Here is a 12,664-nt window from a genome sequence, read left to right on the forward strand (position 1 = left end):
CCAGGACTAAAGGTGGTTGGTACGAATCCCAGTGTCCCATATGGTCCCCCGTGCCTGCCAGGAGCTATTTCTGAGTAGACAGCCAGGAGTAACCCCTGAGCACCGCCAGGTGTGACCCAAAAACCAAAAACCAAAAAAAAAAGTGTCTGAGAGTAAAAATTGTATTTTAGGGGCCAGCGAGGTGGTGCTAGAGGTAAGGTGTCTCCCTTGCAAGCACTAGCCAAGGAAGGACCACGGTTCGATCTCCCAGCGTCCCATATGTTCCCCCAAGCCAGGGGCAAATTCTGAGCGCTTAGCCAGGATTAACCTCTGAGCATCAAATGTGTGTGGCCTGAAAAACCAAAAAGGAAGGAAGGGAGGGAGGGAGGGGAGGGAGGGAGGGAGGGAGGGAGGGGGAGGGAGGGAGGGAGGGAGGGAGGGAGGGAGGGAGGGAGGGAGGGAGGGAGGAAGGGAGGAAGGAGGGAAGGAAGGAAGGAAGGAAGGAAGGAAGGAAGGAAGGAAGGAAGGAAGGAATGAAGGAAGGAAGGAAGGAAGGAAGGAAGGAAGGACGAAAGAAAGAAAGAAAGAAAGAAAGAAAGAAAGAAAGAAAGAAAGAAAGAAAGAAAGAAAGAAAGAAAGAAGAAAGAAAGAAAGAAAGAAAGAAAGAAAGAAAGAAAGAAAGAAAGAAAGAAAGAAAGAAAGAAAGAAAGAAGAAAATTGTATTTTAATCAACCAGTAAATGGAAAAAAAACTTAGTGAACTTTCTTGGTAATACCATAAAAACACACAAGGTGGCGCTATTTCCACATGAAAGAACTATGTACACACAAAAATAAGCGAAAAGACTAGGACAGTGGATCATGTTTAAGGTGACTGAAAGAATAATAAGCTAATAAATAAAAATAATTCAACTGGACACAGACAAAAAATAGTTGATAATGACAAAAATCAGAGACAGAATAAATAAATCTTAACAGGTAGAAAGGTAAAGGTGGCTGTGAACAAGATACTGTATATAATAAATATTCAGCACAAAACTGGAAATGTGTGTGTGTAGGGGAGGGAGGGATGGAGGGAGGGAGGGAGGGAGGGAGGGAGGGAGGGAGGGAGGGAGGGAGGGAGGGAGAGAGAGGGAGAGGGGGGGGGAAAGAGGGAGAGAGAGAGAGAGAGAGAGAGAGAGAGAGAGAGAGAGAGAGAGAGAGAGAGAGAGAGAGAGAGAGAGAGAGAGAATATGTTGATGATGGGTCAACATACAAAAAAATCTCCACTATCCAGGGAGGTTGGTATTTCCTAAAATAATCCAGAGAAAAATAAATAAGGTCTACACAGCTGTATAGGCACAGGTCTTCCTCCCACATCTGCCAGTCCAATGCAATAAGGCAGAAGGGACTTGGGAATAAAAAAGCTCCTCTAGGGCCAGAGAGATAGCACAGTGGTAGGGTGTTTTACTTGCACACAGCTGACCCAGGACAGATGGTGGTTCGAATCCCAGCATCCCATATGGTCCCCTGTGCCTGCTAGGGGCAATTTCTGAGTGCAGAGCTAGGAGTATACCCCCTGAGCGCCACCAGGTGTGACCCAAAAACACACAACAAAAACAAAAGCTCCTCTACAATGCTCTGCACGGGCAACATTAGCAAGGATCTGGACTCCAGAGAAACAATGAGGTGCTGTGGTGAGGAGAGATGGGGGATGTACAGAAACAGGCTGGGAAGGCCTTTCAGGGAGAGGCAATATGGTGGTCATGGAGGGGAGAGGGAAAAGGCCACATGGAACCAGTAGGACAGAGAACCCCAACTGGGAGGAATTATTATTCCATATTCACACAACAAACATATCTTTTGTCACCTGGTAGAAACTGACAGGTTTATTACTGACTCCACATTTTTAATGTTAAAAAAAAAAAGTTGGGATGGTGGGGGGAATAAAGACCAAATAACTTCTATAAGTAGAGACCTCTAGCAAGGAATTCTGAGAGCCAGTCACTAGCAACTTTCCCTGTATCTTCTGTCCCAACACCAACATAATAACGAATATGACAGAATAATAGCAGAAAACAGAAAAATCTAGCCCTTTCTGGTTGTTGCCCTCCTGGATGTGGGACCATCAGCGTTGTACTCTGGTTCTCTGGAGTCCCATGGTGCCTGAGAAGGCAAACCTCTCTCAACTGAAGTCCTTTGCCGAAACTTATGGCCTTGTTTTTGTTCATCTATACTGCCACCACACACTTCTTTAGGCTTGTACTCTCAGATATATATATATATATATATATCTATATATATATATATATATATATATATATATATATATATATAAAGTGAATAAACTTCTTTACAACCAAGTCTTCTCCATCCTTTCAGTGAAGTCCAGCTGTTGGTCCACATTAGAGGTTTCCAGTACAAACTTGATGAGTCCTGGGGGACCACAGATGGCCCAACCCAATTTCAGCCCTCGGAGCTACTGCTACCGAGCAGAAGGATTTCCTAGGAACAAAGTGTTCCCCACTTTTCAAATGGCCCCCTTCCAATGTGCAGATGGTTTTTTTAGATACAAATAATTTTCATCTTTTATGCAAACACATTACATAACTTCTGCTACTGAATTTGTTCAAAACTTGAATAATTATTTGTATTTCTTCCCTCAGCTGGGGTTCTAAAACTCAAGCACAAACGCAAGTCCCTTCTGCACACCAGCGACAGAAAGTAAATCCACTGCATAAACTAATGCAAAGAAAGCAACCTGAAGAACACGAGGTCAAAAGGCAAACTACAAATAACTTTACTGAGGGAGTCGGCAGAAAACGCATTTACAAGAGCTCTGTCAAAGGCAGAAGGTTTGGGCAGTTACTAATTTTTTAACTTCAGAAATGTAGCGTTTTTCTAGAGAGTTCTACGTTCCATAATACTTAATTATACAGAAATATCTATAAAACCTCATTATGAAGGTTATAGAAGGTGCTTGCTTTTGCAGAGGGTCAATCCAGGTTTGCTTTTCAGCACCACATCCACCCCTCTCTAGACACTGCCAAGAATGATCCCTGAGCCCAAAATCAGGAAAACACCCTAATTATCACTGGGTGTAACATACAGAAAAACACACATACACACAACCTCAAGCTTATGAAAACAAAAATTTAAAAGTAGAGAGTAATGTTTTATTCCAGTTACTACAAGTTCTTTTTATTTTGCCCAGTTCCTACAATTTCTAAATTAGGTTATTTTATGTCTATAGTTTAAAACTCTACAGAGATTAAAGAACTATTTTAATAATTGTTTGGAAAATCCTTATTCTCCAACCAATAGCAAATTAACTTGTTGATTTGTAACCAGTAAGTCAAATGTCACTAACACAAGAACTTTCAAAATTGAGGAATATTAAGGATATTTTAGCTTTGATTTAAAAATGCTTTTGGAAAATATTTTAATTTTGATAAACTTAAACATTTTTAAAATGCAGGTGAGATGGTAAGCAACTGAGGAGGCTTTGGGGTCAAACCCAACTGTGCTCAGGACAACTCATGGTTCTGCATTCGAGGGTCAGTCCTGGCAGAGCTCAGGGTACCATACATGGTGATAGGGAATGATCCAGGTCAGTAAATACAACACAAGGACATTAACCACTGTGTTATAACTCTCTCCAGCCCTTGACAATATGTTATTCAGAGCAACTTCCTTGGTTTTTTGTTTGTTAGGACTTTACAAAGGGCCACATCTGGCAATGTTCAGAGCTTACTTCTAGGTCTGTGCACAGGGATCACACCTCAATACATTACATGGAATGCCTGTGGGATCATATATGGTACTGGAAATTCAACCATGGTTGGCGGTATGCAAGGCAAGTAAAATAACACTTGTACTATCTCTTCAGTCTGATAAGCACTATTTTTTGTTTGTTTGGTTGGTTGGTTGGTTTTTGGGTCACATCCGGCAGCACTCAGGGGACCAGATGGGATGCCGGGATTCGAACCACTGTCCTTCTGCATGCAAGGCAAACGCCTTACCTCCGGCACCATGGTAAGCACTATTTTTGATTATGATAACTCATTTAATGAAATAAGCTACCAAATAACTAGGAATGTCAAAAATCCTGTAGGCTCATTCCTAAATATATAAAATTTACTCAAAAGTGAAAAGCAACCTGGAATTTATAAAAGTATTCAATAATGTTAATGAAAGATAAAACATAGTAGATTATTTACTATCATGGAGCATGTATACATGACAATTTACTATAATGTATGAAAAAATAATTCCCTATAGAAAAGTCATAGATATGACTCATATACATACATATATATGCAAGAGCTCAAAGAGTAATTTATCAAATTTTAAAATGTAGTCAAATCTAAAAGAGTTAGTCTTCTGAGAGCTTCCAATGGAATGGTCATAAAATTAATCTACAAACCTCTAAGCTTTAAGAGTTCTACATTGCATTATCATTTCACTCAAGAATTTTTTCCTCATCTAGAGAAAATCAGGACTTAGAAATGTTCAAGACCATTCATAAACATCCAGAAACACTCAAATTCAAAACCAAATCTCAAGTGATTGTAGCAACACCAAAGCAGTTTATGGCATCTTCATTAATCTCATTTATGGGGAAGCACTGAAGGACCTTTTCTGACCATCTACAGCACTTTTTTTTTTTGGTTTTAGTTTTTTGGGTCATGCCTGGCATCGCTCAGAGGTTACTCAGAAATCGCTCCTGGCAGGCTCAGGGGACCATATGAGATGCCAAGATTTGAACCACTGTCCTTCTGTATGCAAGGCAAACGCCCTACCTCCATGCTATCTCTCTGGCTCAATCTACAGCATTTTTAATGGCTTTATTTGACAGGAGCAGAGAGGGGCCTTCTGTACTGGGTAGCTTCCTAGAACCTAACATGAGAATGTGTAGTTAGAAGTTTTATTGAGAACTTAACATTAATAATGAGGCTCTTTACCAATCTATGAAAGGAATATATTGAAACAAAAATAACAGAAAACAGACTAAAGGAAATTCCTACACTCAAAAAAAGCAAATGTTGTTACTAAATATGTCAGCAACAAGAAAAAGGCCTTTGAAACATATACTTAGTCCTCCCTTTTACTGAGTTTAACAACTAGAAACATTTTTGTTTGTTTTTGGTTTTGGGGACACACCCAGTGGTGCTCAGAGGTTTACTCTGTGCTCAGAAATCGCTCCTGGCAGGCTCAGGGGATCATATGGGAAGCCGAATTCAAACCACCATCCATCCTGGATCAGCTGCTTGCAAGGCAAACGCCTTACCGCTGTGCTCTCTCTCCGGCCCCAACTAGAAACATTTTAAATGTTTTTAATCACTTATCTACTCAAAATAAAAATAAAACATTTTCATTTAAAGACTAATAGTAAATATAAAAACTCACTGTCAAGAAGTCTTATAGTATTATTTTATGTATATAAACTATGGTCCTTGTATGTAACATGTACACCTGCGTGTATTTTAGTTCCCACACATATACACAGCACATGTGTGTGTACTCTAATATTCCAAACTTGGTAGATGAACATGAGTCCTAAAATTCTATGTAAAGGTTAATTAATGCTTTAAAAATATAACTACTTGTCAATGGTTGCATTTGATTTCATGGCTGAAGACTGACTACTGGCAAGAAGTACACTCTCTGATAAGCAATAGTGTAAGCATTCTGGGGCACTACTAAATAACCCCACCCCCCTTTGAGCACACATGTGGAACCACAACGAAACGGAGTTTGGCCCTTAGTGAGCACAGCAACCCAGAGTGTGAACACTGCAGGCCAGGTATGACCCGCAGTGATCTCCACCACTGAATGGTTAGCAAAGCCAGGCATGTGTGTGACCTCAGGCCATCACAGGCACAGAATAACAATAAAGAAAAAGTAAAATTCAATAACTTAAAAAAAAAAAAAAACTAAGACAACAGAGTAGAAAATGTCGATTTGTAATAATTAAAATCAAAACTGCCATAGACAAGGAAAAGGACCAGTTGTATGAGGAATGAAAAAGTTGCATGAAAGCGGGCTGGGGTCCAAGGAGTGCAAGGAGAAATTTCTTCTAAGGGTGGAAGATTCCAGCCCACACACAGTCTGCAGGAGAGCCACCAAACAGCTGAGAACAGAACAACCCACTACATAGGACAACAACCCCCTTCTGGAAAGAGACAAGAGGCAAGTATGTTTTTTCTCCAGGCAAAAAGTAAGTCTGAGACAAAGTGGGCTGGAATGGAGGAAAGGAAAAGGCCCTGAGCGTAGCAGGGAGCTGCTCCCCTGGCACAGAAGTGACATCTGGGTGAGCTGCCATGCAAACAGGAAACCCAGTCAAGAAGCGGGGAGACGGCGAAAAGCAATGAAAGCAGCTGAGGCTTGATGTTCCAAATTGCACATTTACTGACTTAAATGAAAATCCTTTAAAAGACTCAATAGGCCTCGATGCCGCTCTTTTTTAGGGAAGAATAATTTCCTTTCCCACAGTGAGGAGAGATAAACCCATTTCACAAAGTGCTACAAAAACTCTCCTAGAAACCAAAGCATCTAGACAAGCATGTTAGCACTGAAGTACAAAGTTACACATAATGTGAGTAGGTAACATTTAAAAAATGTTTACGCATTCCACTTCTGATCACATAATGTGAGTAGTAACATTTAAAAAATGTTTACTCATTCCACTTCTGATCCAAAAGTTTTTTATCGCTTACATGTATATTATGTCTGACCATTAAAGAAAAAGTAAAGCTAAAGGAACATTAACTCATTTCAGCTTAAAAATCCTAAACTTCTCCAAATTCAAGTCCCTAGAACAGTAATTAGTATCTACCTTGGTATTCTCAAATTAGTCAAACACCTAGATAAGCATAAAAACAAATGAAAGAAAAGCAGAAGTCCATTGTATGAAAGTTCAACTACTTTTATCTTTAAAAAACAAAAACCTACCACACAACACTGTAACATCATATATAGAATGAGAGCTGGAACAAGCATGCCTTAATTCCTCAGTAATAGAAACTCAAAGCAACTAACTAACGTTAAGACTGATCTAACTTATTGGGCCAGAAAGATGGTTCAGTAAGTAAAGATGGTGGTAGTCGCACACACGGCTGATCCCCATTCAAATAACCAGCACCACATACAGTCCTTCGAGCACTGCCAGGGGTCACTCCTGAGCACAAAGCCAGAACAGCCCCTGAACTCTGCCAAATGTGGTCCCAAAATGCAAAAATACACAAAATAAAATATAGTTTGCTAAATGCCATGGTGTTAATGGCAATGATGTGAAGCAGCTAACAGCTGTGTGCATTATTATGCATTTTCTGTTCGAATTACCCGGTGTCGAACAGCCTCTGATACATCAATCTCAAAAAGTTATTATTATTTCCATTTTATAGGTGAGAAAAGTATGGTTTAGAGAAGGATCAAAAGAGTATTGTATTTACTTGAAGAACTTATTTAAACCAGACTTAGAAGTCACTAGTGCACACACATAATAAGGAAAATGACTACCCATCTCTTAGTTGTAAAACCAAAGACTGAAAAGTCTTTGATATTCTGACTATACTATGCTCTTCAAACTGGAGTGAAAACAAGAACAGACAAGTCTTTTTCCCAACAGGTAATGACAGCAATCCCCAAAAGAGGGGTAGTATTATTAAGCTATCATAGATTTATATACAGCACAGATACAAGTGTTCTTTAATTTGCAAAACTGCACTTATACCAATTGTGAAGGGCAGAAACATGCCTGTTCAAAGATCACAGAAGACACTTCTTCAATGATCCTTTATCGCAGGATTGGCCAAATACAAGGAATCCGATTAAACAAGTGGACAATTAGTCCATTTGAAGAAATATGAAGAAATCAGTCTACTGAAAATTCATTAACCACCCCTACCCCTTGCCTTACTAATACTGCTATCTAACTCTAGTCAAAATATGTTCCTCTGAGCATCACAAGGAGTAATCCCTGGACACAGGAGTTAGCCCTGAGCACTGCTAAGTGTGACTCAAAACTGACCCCCAAAAATAAATGATTCTTATATTCAACTCTAGCTACAACCTAAACACCTTCAGTGTGGGATTATCCAAGACATAGTTTTGCATTATCAACATGACACACATTCACCATTCAGACTTTACAATAAGAATATTTAAGGACTGTGATCTACCTTCAATTTAAATGTCTCTTAGTGACAACTCTCAGGGAGTAAGAATGGCACAGAAAAATTTTCTGATAAGTTCCAACTGGCATCACCCTCTTCTGGAGTAGTCAGTCTAGAGATATGATGCTTATCCCGACATATACACAAGTATTATCATTTTAAGGGAGCAAAGAGGAGCTTCCAAAGCAGTACTCAAGGAGGCCTGAGACCCCTACCAGTGATGCTTGGCCACATCGACCAATGACTCCATGTCATGATGCACTATGCAAAGATGCATTACACAAGGCCATACAGAAGTTCCAGGGGCTTCAAGGGCTGTATCCAGCAATGCTCTTGAGACCAAGTGGTGTTGGAAATGAAATACAACATACAGTTGGTTATATGCTGTCTCTCAAGCCAGCATCTTTTTTGTTAGTATGTCTGTTTTGTGACCAAATCTGGCAGCACTCAAAGGTTACTCCTGGCTCTGCACTCAAAAATCATTCCTGGCAGTCTTGGAGGACCATATGGGATGTTGGGGATCGAACCCAGGCTGGTCGCATGCAAAACTACCCTCCTATCTGCTGTGCTATCACTCCAGCTCCCTTGCACCATTTTTCATGGTAACAATTTTACAATACCATTAAAAAAAAAAACCTGATGGGGGCTGGAGAGATAGCATGGAGGTAAGGCGTTTGCCTTTCATGCAGGTCATCGGTTCGAATCCCGGCATCCCATATGGTCCCCTGTGCCTGCCAGGAGCAATTTCTGAGCCTGGAGCCAGGAATAACCCTTGAGCACTTCCAGGTGTGACCCAAAAAAACCACCAAAAAAAAATAAATAAATAAAACGTGATGGGTGGAAACAGAGCTAAGGCTGCAGTATCACTCTGGCTAGGCTAAAATCCAGGCCCGACTTTCAGCCGTTACACCTCAAACTTCTCAAAGTCTGAGTTTCTTTCATGTGTAAAGTCAGGGTGATGATAGTATCAACCTCACAAGACAGCTATGAGGAACAAGTAAATTAATGCATGGAAAGCAGCTATTAAGAGTTATGTGGGACACAGGAAATGCTTGTTAAATTACTTCATCATCAACACTACCAAAACCTTTACATTCCAGAGGGAAAGAATAAAGTGTGGATGCTTCCTGCAACTCAGCTACTTCAACACAGGACAATAATACTCAGAGATTTCCAAGCCTCATATTGAAATGCACATTCCATGAACTCACTGTCCGTTCGAGGAACAATACAATGCTGTTACTTACAACTTATTTTCATCAAGGATAAATTTTTGTTTTGTTTTGTTTTTTGTTTTGTTTTGTTTTGTTTTTTGGGCCACACCCGTTTGATGTTCAGGGGTTACTCCTGGCTAAGCACTCAGAAATTGCCCCTAGCTTGGGGGGACCATATGGGACACCGGGGGATCAAACCGCGGTCCTTCCTTGGCTAGCGCTTGCAAGGCAGATACCTTATCTCTAGTGCCACCTCGCCGGCCCCTTTCAAGTATAAATTTTAAGGGCAGTTGACACTGTTGTTAGTTTTATTATCGACTCTATTTTGATTATTTACTGGTCTCCTTTATTGACCCCCCTCCAAAAAGAAAAAGAAAAACAGCTACAATTTTGCATAATTTGGTGGGTTATGTTGGGGACTGGCTCTACTGTTCAAAAATTTCTGGTATAAATTTATGGTAATAAAGTTCTCAGAACCCACTGATCAAATCATACTGAATAGGGAACTCTGCTTTGAGATGGCAGGCACAGACTATACTGATTTATGTTTTTTGAAGTTGTATAGGTATTTCTAAAGGCTGCTACTCCACTCTGCCTGTCACAGGCTCAGAGATTACTTCTAGGAATCCTCCAAAACAGAATCCACCTGTATCTTCTGATAAGACTCATCATTGCCACACATGCCCTCTGGTCTGTCTCAGTTGGAGCTCAGACTCCTCAGTCTTGACAACTGGTCTCCTGTCTACCTCTCATTTAACTCAGCATCAATGGCTTTATCATGAGAAAGATACATGGTTTTCATGAGCCATCTGGTAAAGGCATTTTGATGTTCAAAAACAGGCCACCCAGCTAGAGTTTTAAAAAAGTCTTAAGAAAGCTATCAACCAAGTACAATGAATGAACCTTATTCCAATCTTAAAATATCATTTTTGCTTTGTTTTGTTCTGTTTTACTTTGTTGGTTTGGTTTTGGTTTTGTTCTGGGCTATACCTGGCTGTACTCAGTGCTTATTCCTAGGTCTTGTTCAGGGATCACTCGAGGGCTTGGGGACTATGTGTGGTGCTAAGAAACTAGCCTGGGTTGGTTCCATATAAGGCAAGTGCCTTACCTAATATACTATCTCTCCAGTACATTGGTGTCTTTTAAAAAACTGAGATAAATATATGCGAATATTTTCATGTTATAGAAATTATTTTAGGGCATAAAGGATATATCATTAAGGATATAGACATGGATAAAAATATTTATGGATTAGGACACCTGGATTTCAAAATAGTCCTGCTGAACATCTAAAAGGTGGAATATGAAACTATTGGCCATCAGGATGCAATGTTGGATAATAAGTTTATGGAGGTACATTAATCCATTCTAAGTATTTCCCATAATAAAATGCTCTGCCATCCTTTCTCACACCCAGGAAAGTTGTACTAAATTGGTCAAAATATCAGGCCAGCACCTTCATTTCCTGTCTCTCTGACAAACTAGTCCCTCTAAGGAAGTCTCTGCTAGCCTCTGGAAACACTAAGGAGACCAAGTTTAAAGGGCCACTGCCCTGTGCTCAAGCCTTTCCTTGTACTTCTTCAGTTCTCAGTATACACAAGTCTCAGCTCGGTGGGTTAATTTTGGGGTTCACTTTCTTTCTATTCTTCCCCTATGTCATATTCTCAAGAGACTGTGGCATCTTTGAACTAAATAAGTCAAAGGGGGAGAACAAATACAGGATGATCTCATTTGCCTATGGCATAAAGAGAAATGGGGAACAGATAGTATTGGTTGATGACAAGTCCTTGGCTGTTGACTGCAGAGCTGAGATCGCCAGGCAGTGGGAAGAGTGATGAAGGGGAAAACTAGAAATGAGAAAGTGGTGGAAGGTCTTGGGTATTTATTTCTGGTGGTGGTGAAGGCACAGTAAATTTGTGTGTCAAAACTACTTAAGGTTACTATTTTAAGCATTATCTAAACTGCGATTTAAAAAAAAGAAATGTTTTTCCTTAATGTAGTATGTTTTATTTCTTTCAATAAATCTTCCCTATAATAAAGCAAGTGCGGCAGCAATTATTAAATGTGTGCTCTGAAAATCAGAAAACACAGTGGGAAGTATCCAGTCATGGCAGGCACTACTAACAAAATAATATGCACCATCAATCATTCTCTATATGTAACTTATTAGATCAATATTGACCTACCATATCAGTCCATTCCTCAAAAATTATTGTCCTGTTTTCTAAGGAATACACATCTCTCAAGAAGAAATATAAATATTTAAAATAGCCATGGCCAAACTGATATGAGTAGCTTAGTTTTGTTTCTGAAAGAAGCACAAACTAAAATACATTTTATACTATCTTCACATCTCATCTACTGCCGTTATGGAAATATTAAACATTATTTGGTTGGATATGGTATAAAAATGTCTTTATGATGCTAAAAATTATGAAAATTTCAGAAAGTTAAGCATTATCTCTAAACCACACCTGAGAGCTTCACATAGAAGTAAGAGTAATGAAACCATCTGCAAAGGACCTTAAACTTATACCTTAAGACAGGAGATAGTCAAAGTGCTTCACACTTTTAAAATATAAATAGTACTTTAATGCAAAGAAGAAAAAGGCACTGCAGGGACCAAAGCAATATTACAAGAGGAAAGGTACTTGTCTTGCATGCTGTCAAGCCCTGATGGGTCCCTGGTTCAACATATGCACCCTGAGCACTGTGGGTAGTGGGCCACAAGCACAGAGCCAGGACAAGCCCCTGAACATCACCAGGTAAGATCCCAAAATTACAATAATAACAATCATAATAATAGTAATAATAATAAATAGTAAGGCAACTGTTGCTTATAGTACTTGCTACATTAAGGGATTTATTTAGTTGTTTCACCATACAATGTAGAAACTGAAAAGAAACACCTACTAGTATAAAACTTCATTGGCTTCATGTCTTTCATATCTCACAGTTTCACACATCAACCTGAAAAGAAACAAAGACAAGAGCTCAACATTATCATGAAAAAAACCTACTGTCTTAAAACAGAAGAATGCACTCCAGAAAGTTAAGTTTACTCACATGTATAATCTAATCACTTATAAGCCTTAAGCTAAACATTTCTGGTACTTCAATTAACAAAAATAAAATAAATACAGTAACAAGATGCTAGAAAAGAAACGATGTTCGAAGTCAACTTGTTCATGGTTATTTCCTAGAAAGCAAAACTTTATGTGCTTTATAGTTTAACAACATGTTGGCAAATTAATGCATTCAGATAAACGTAAAATGAGAAGAACTTACATAAATCAAAACCTGCTCATTTGATAAT

At 39.3% G+C, this 12,664-nt stretch overlaps 1 protein-coding gene across 1 annotated transcript in view; it reads right to left on the reverse strand.

Annotated features, from left to right (window-relative positions):
* Positions 1-12,664, reverse strand: part of RAPGEF2 (Rap guanine nucleotide exchange factor 2) — a 273,060-nt gene that overhangs the window by 174,108 nt on the left and 86,288 nt on the right. The window contains exon 3 of the mRNA XM_049770221.1: positions 12,262-12,318. Within this exon, the coding sequence (XP_049626178.1) occupies positions 12,262-12,318 (57 nt within the window). The remainder of the gene's footprint in view (positions 1-12,261; positions 12,319-12,664) is intronic.

Source organism: Suncus etruscus, chromosome 3 (assembly GCF_024139225.1).
Source record: "Suncus etruscus isolate mSunEtr1 chromosome 3, mSunEtr1.pri.cur, whole genome shotgun sequence".
Classification (NCBI taxonomy): Eukaryota; Metazoa; Chordata; class Mammalia; order Eulipotyphla; family Soricidae; genus Suncus; species Suncus etruscus.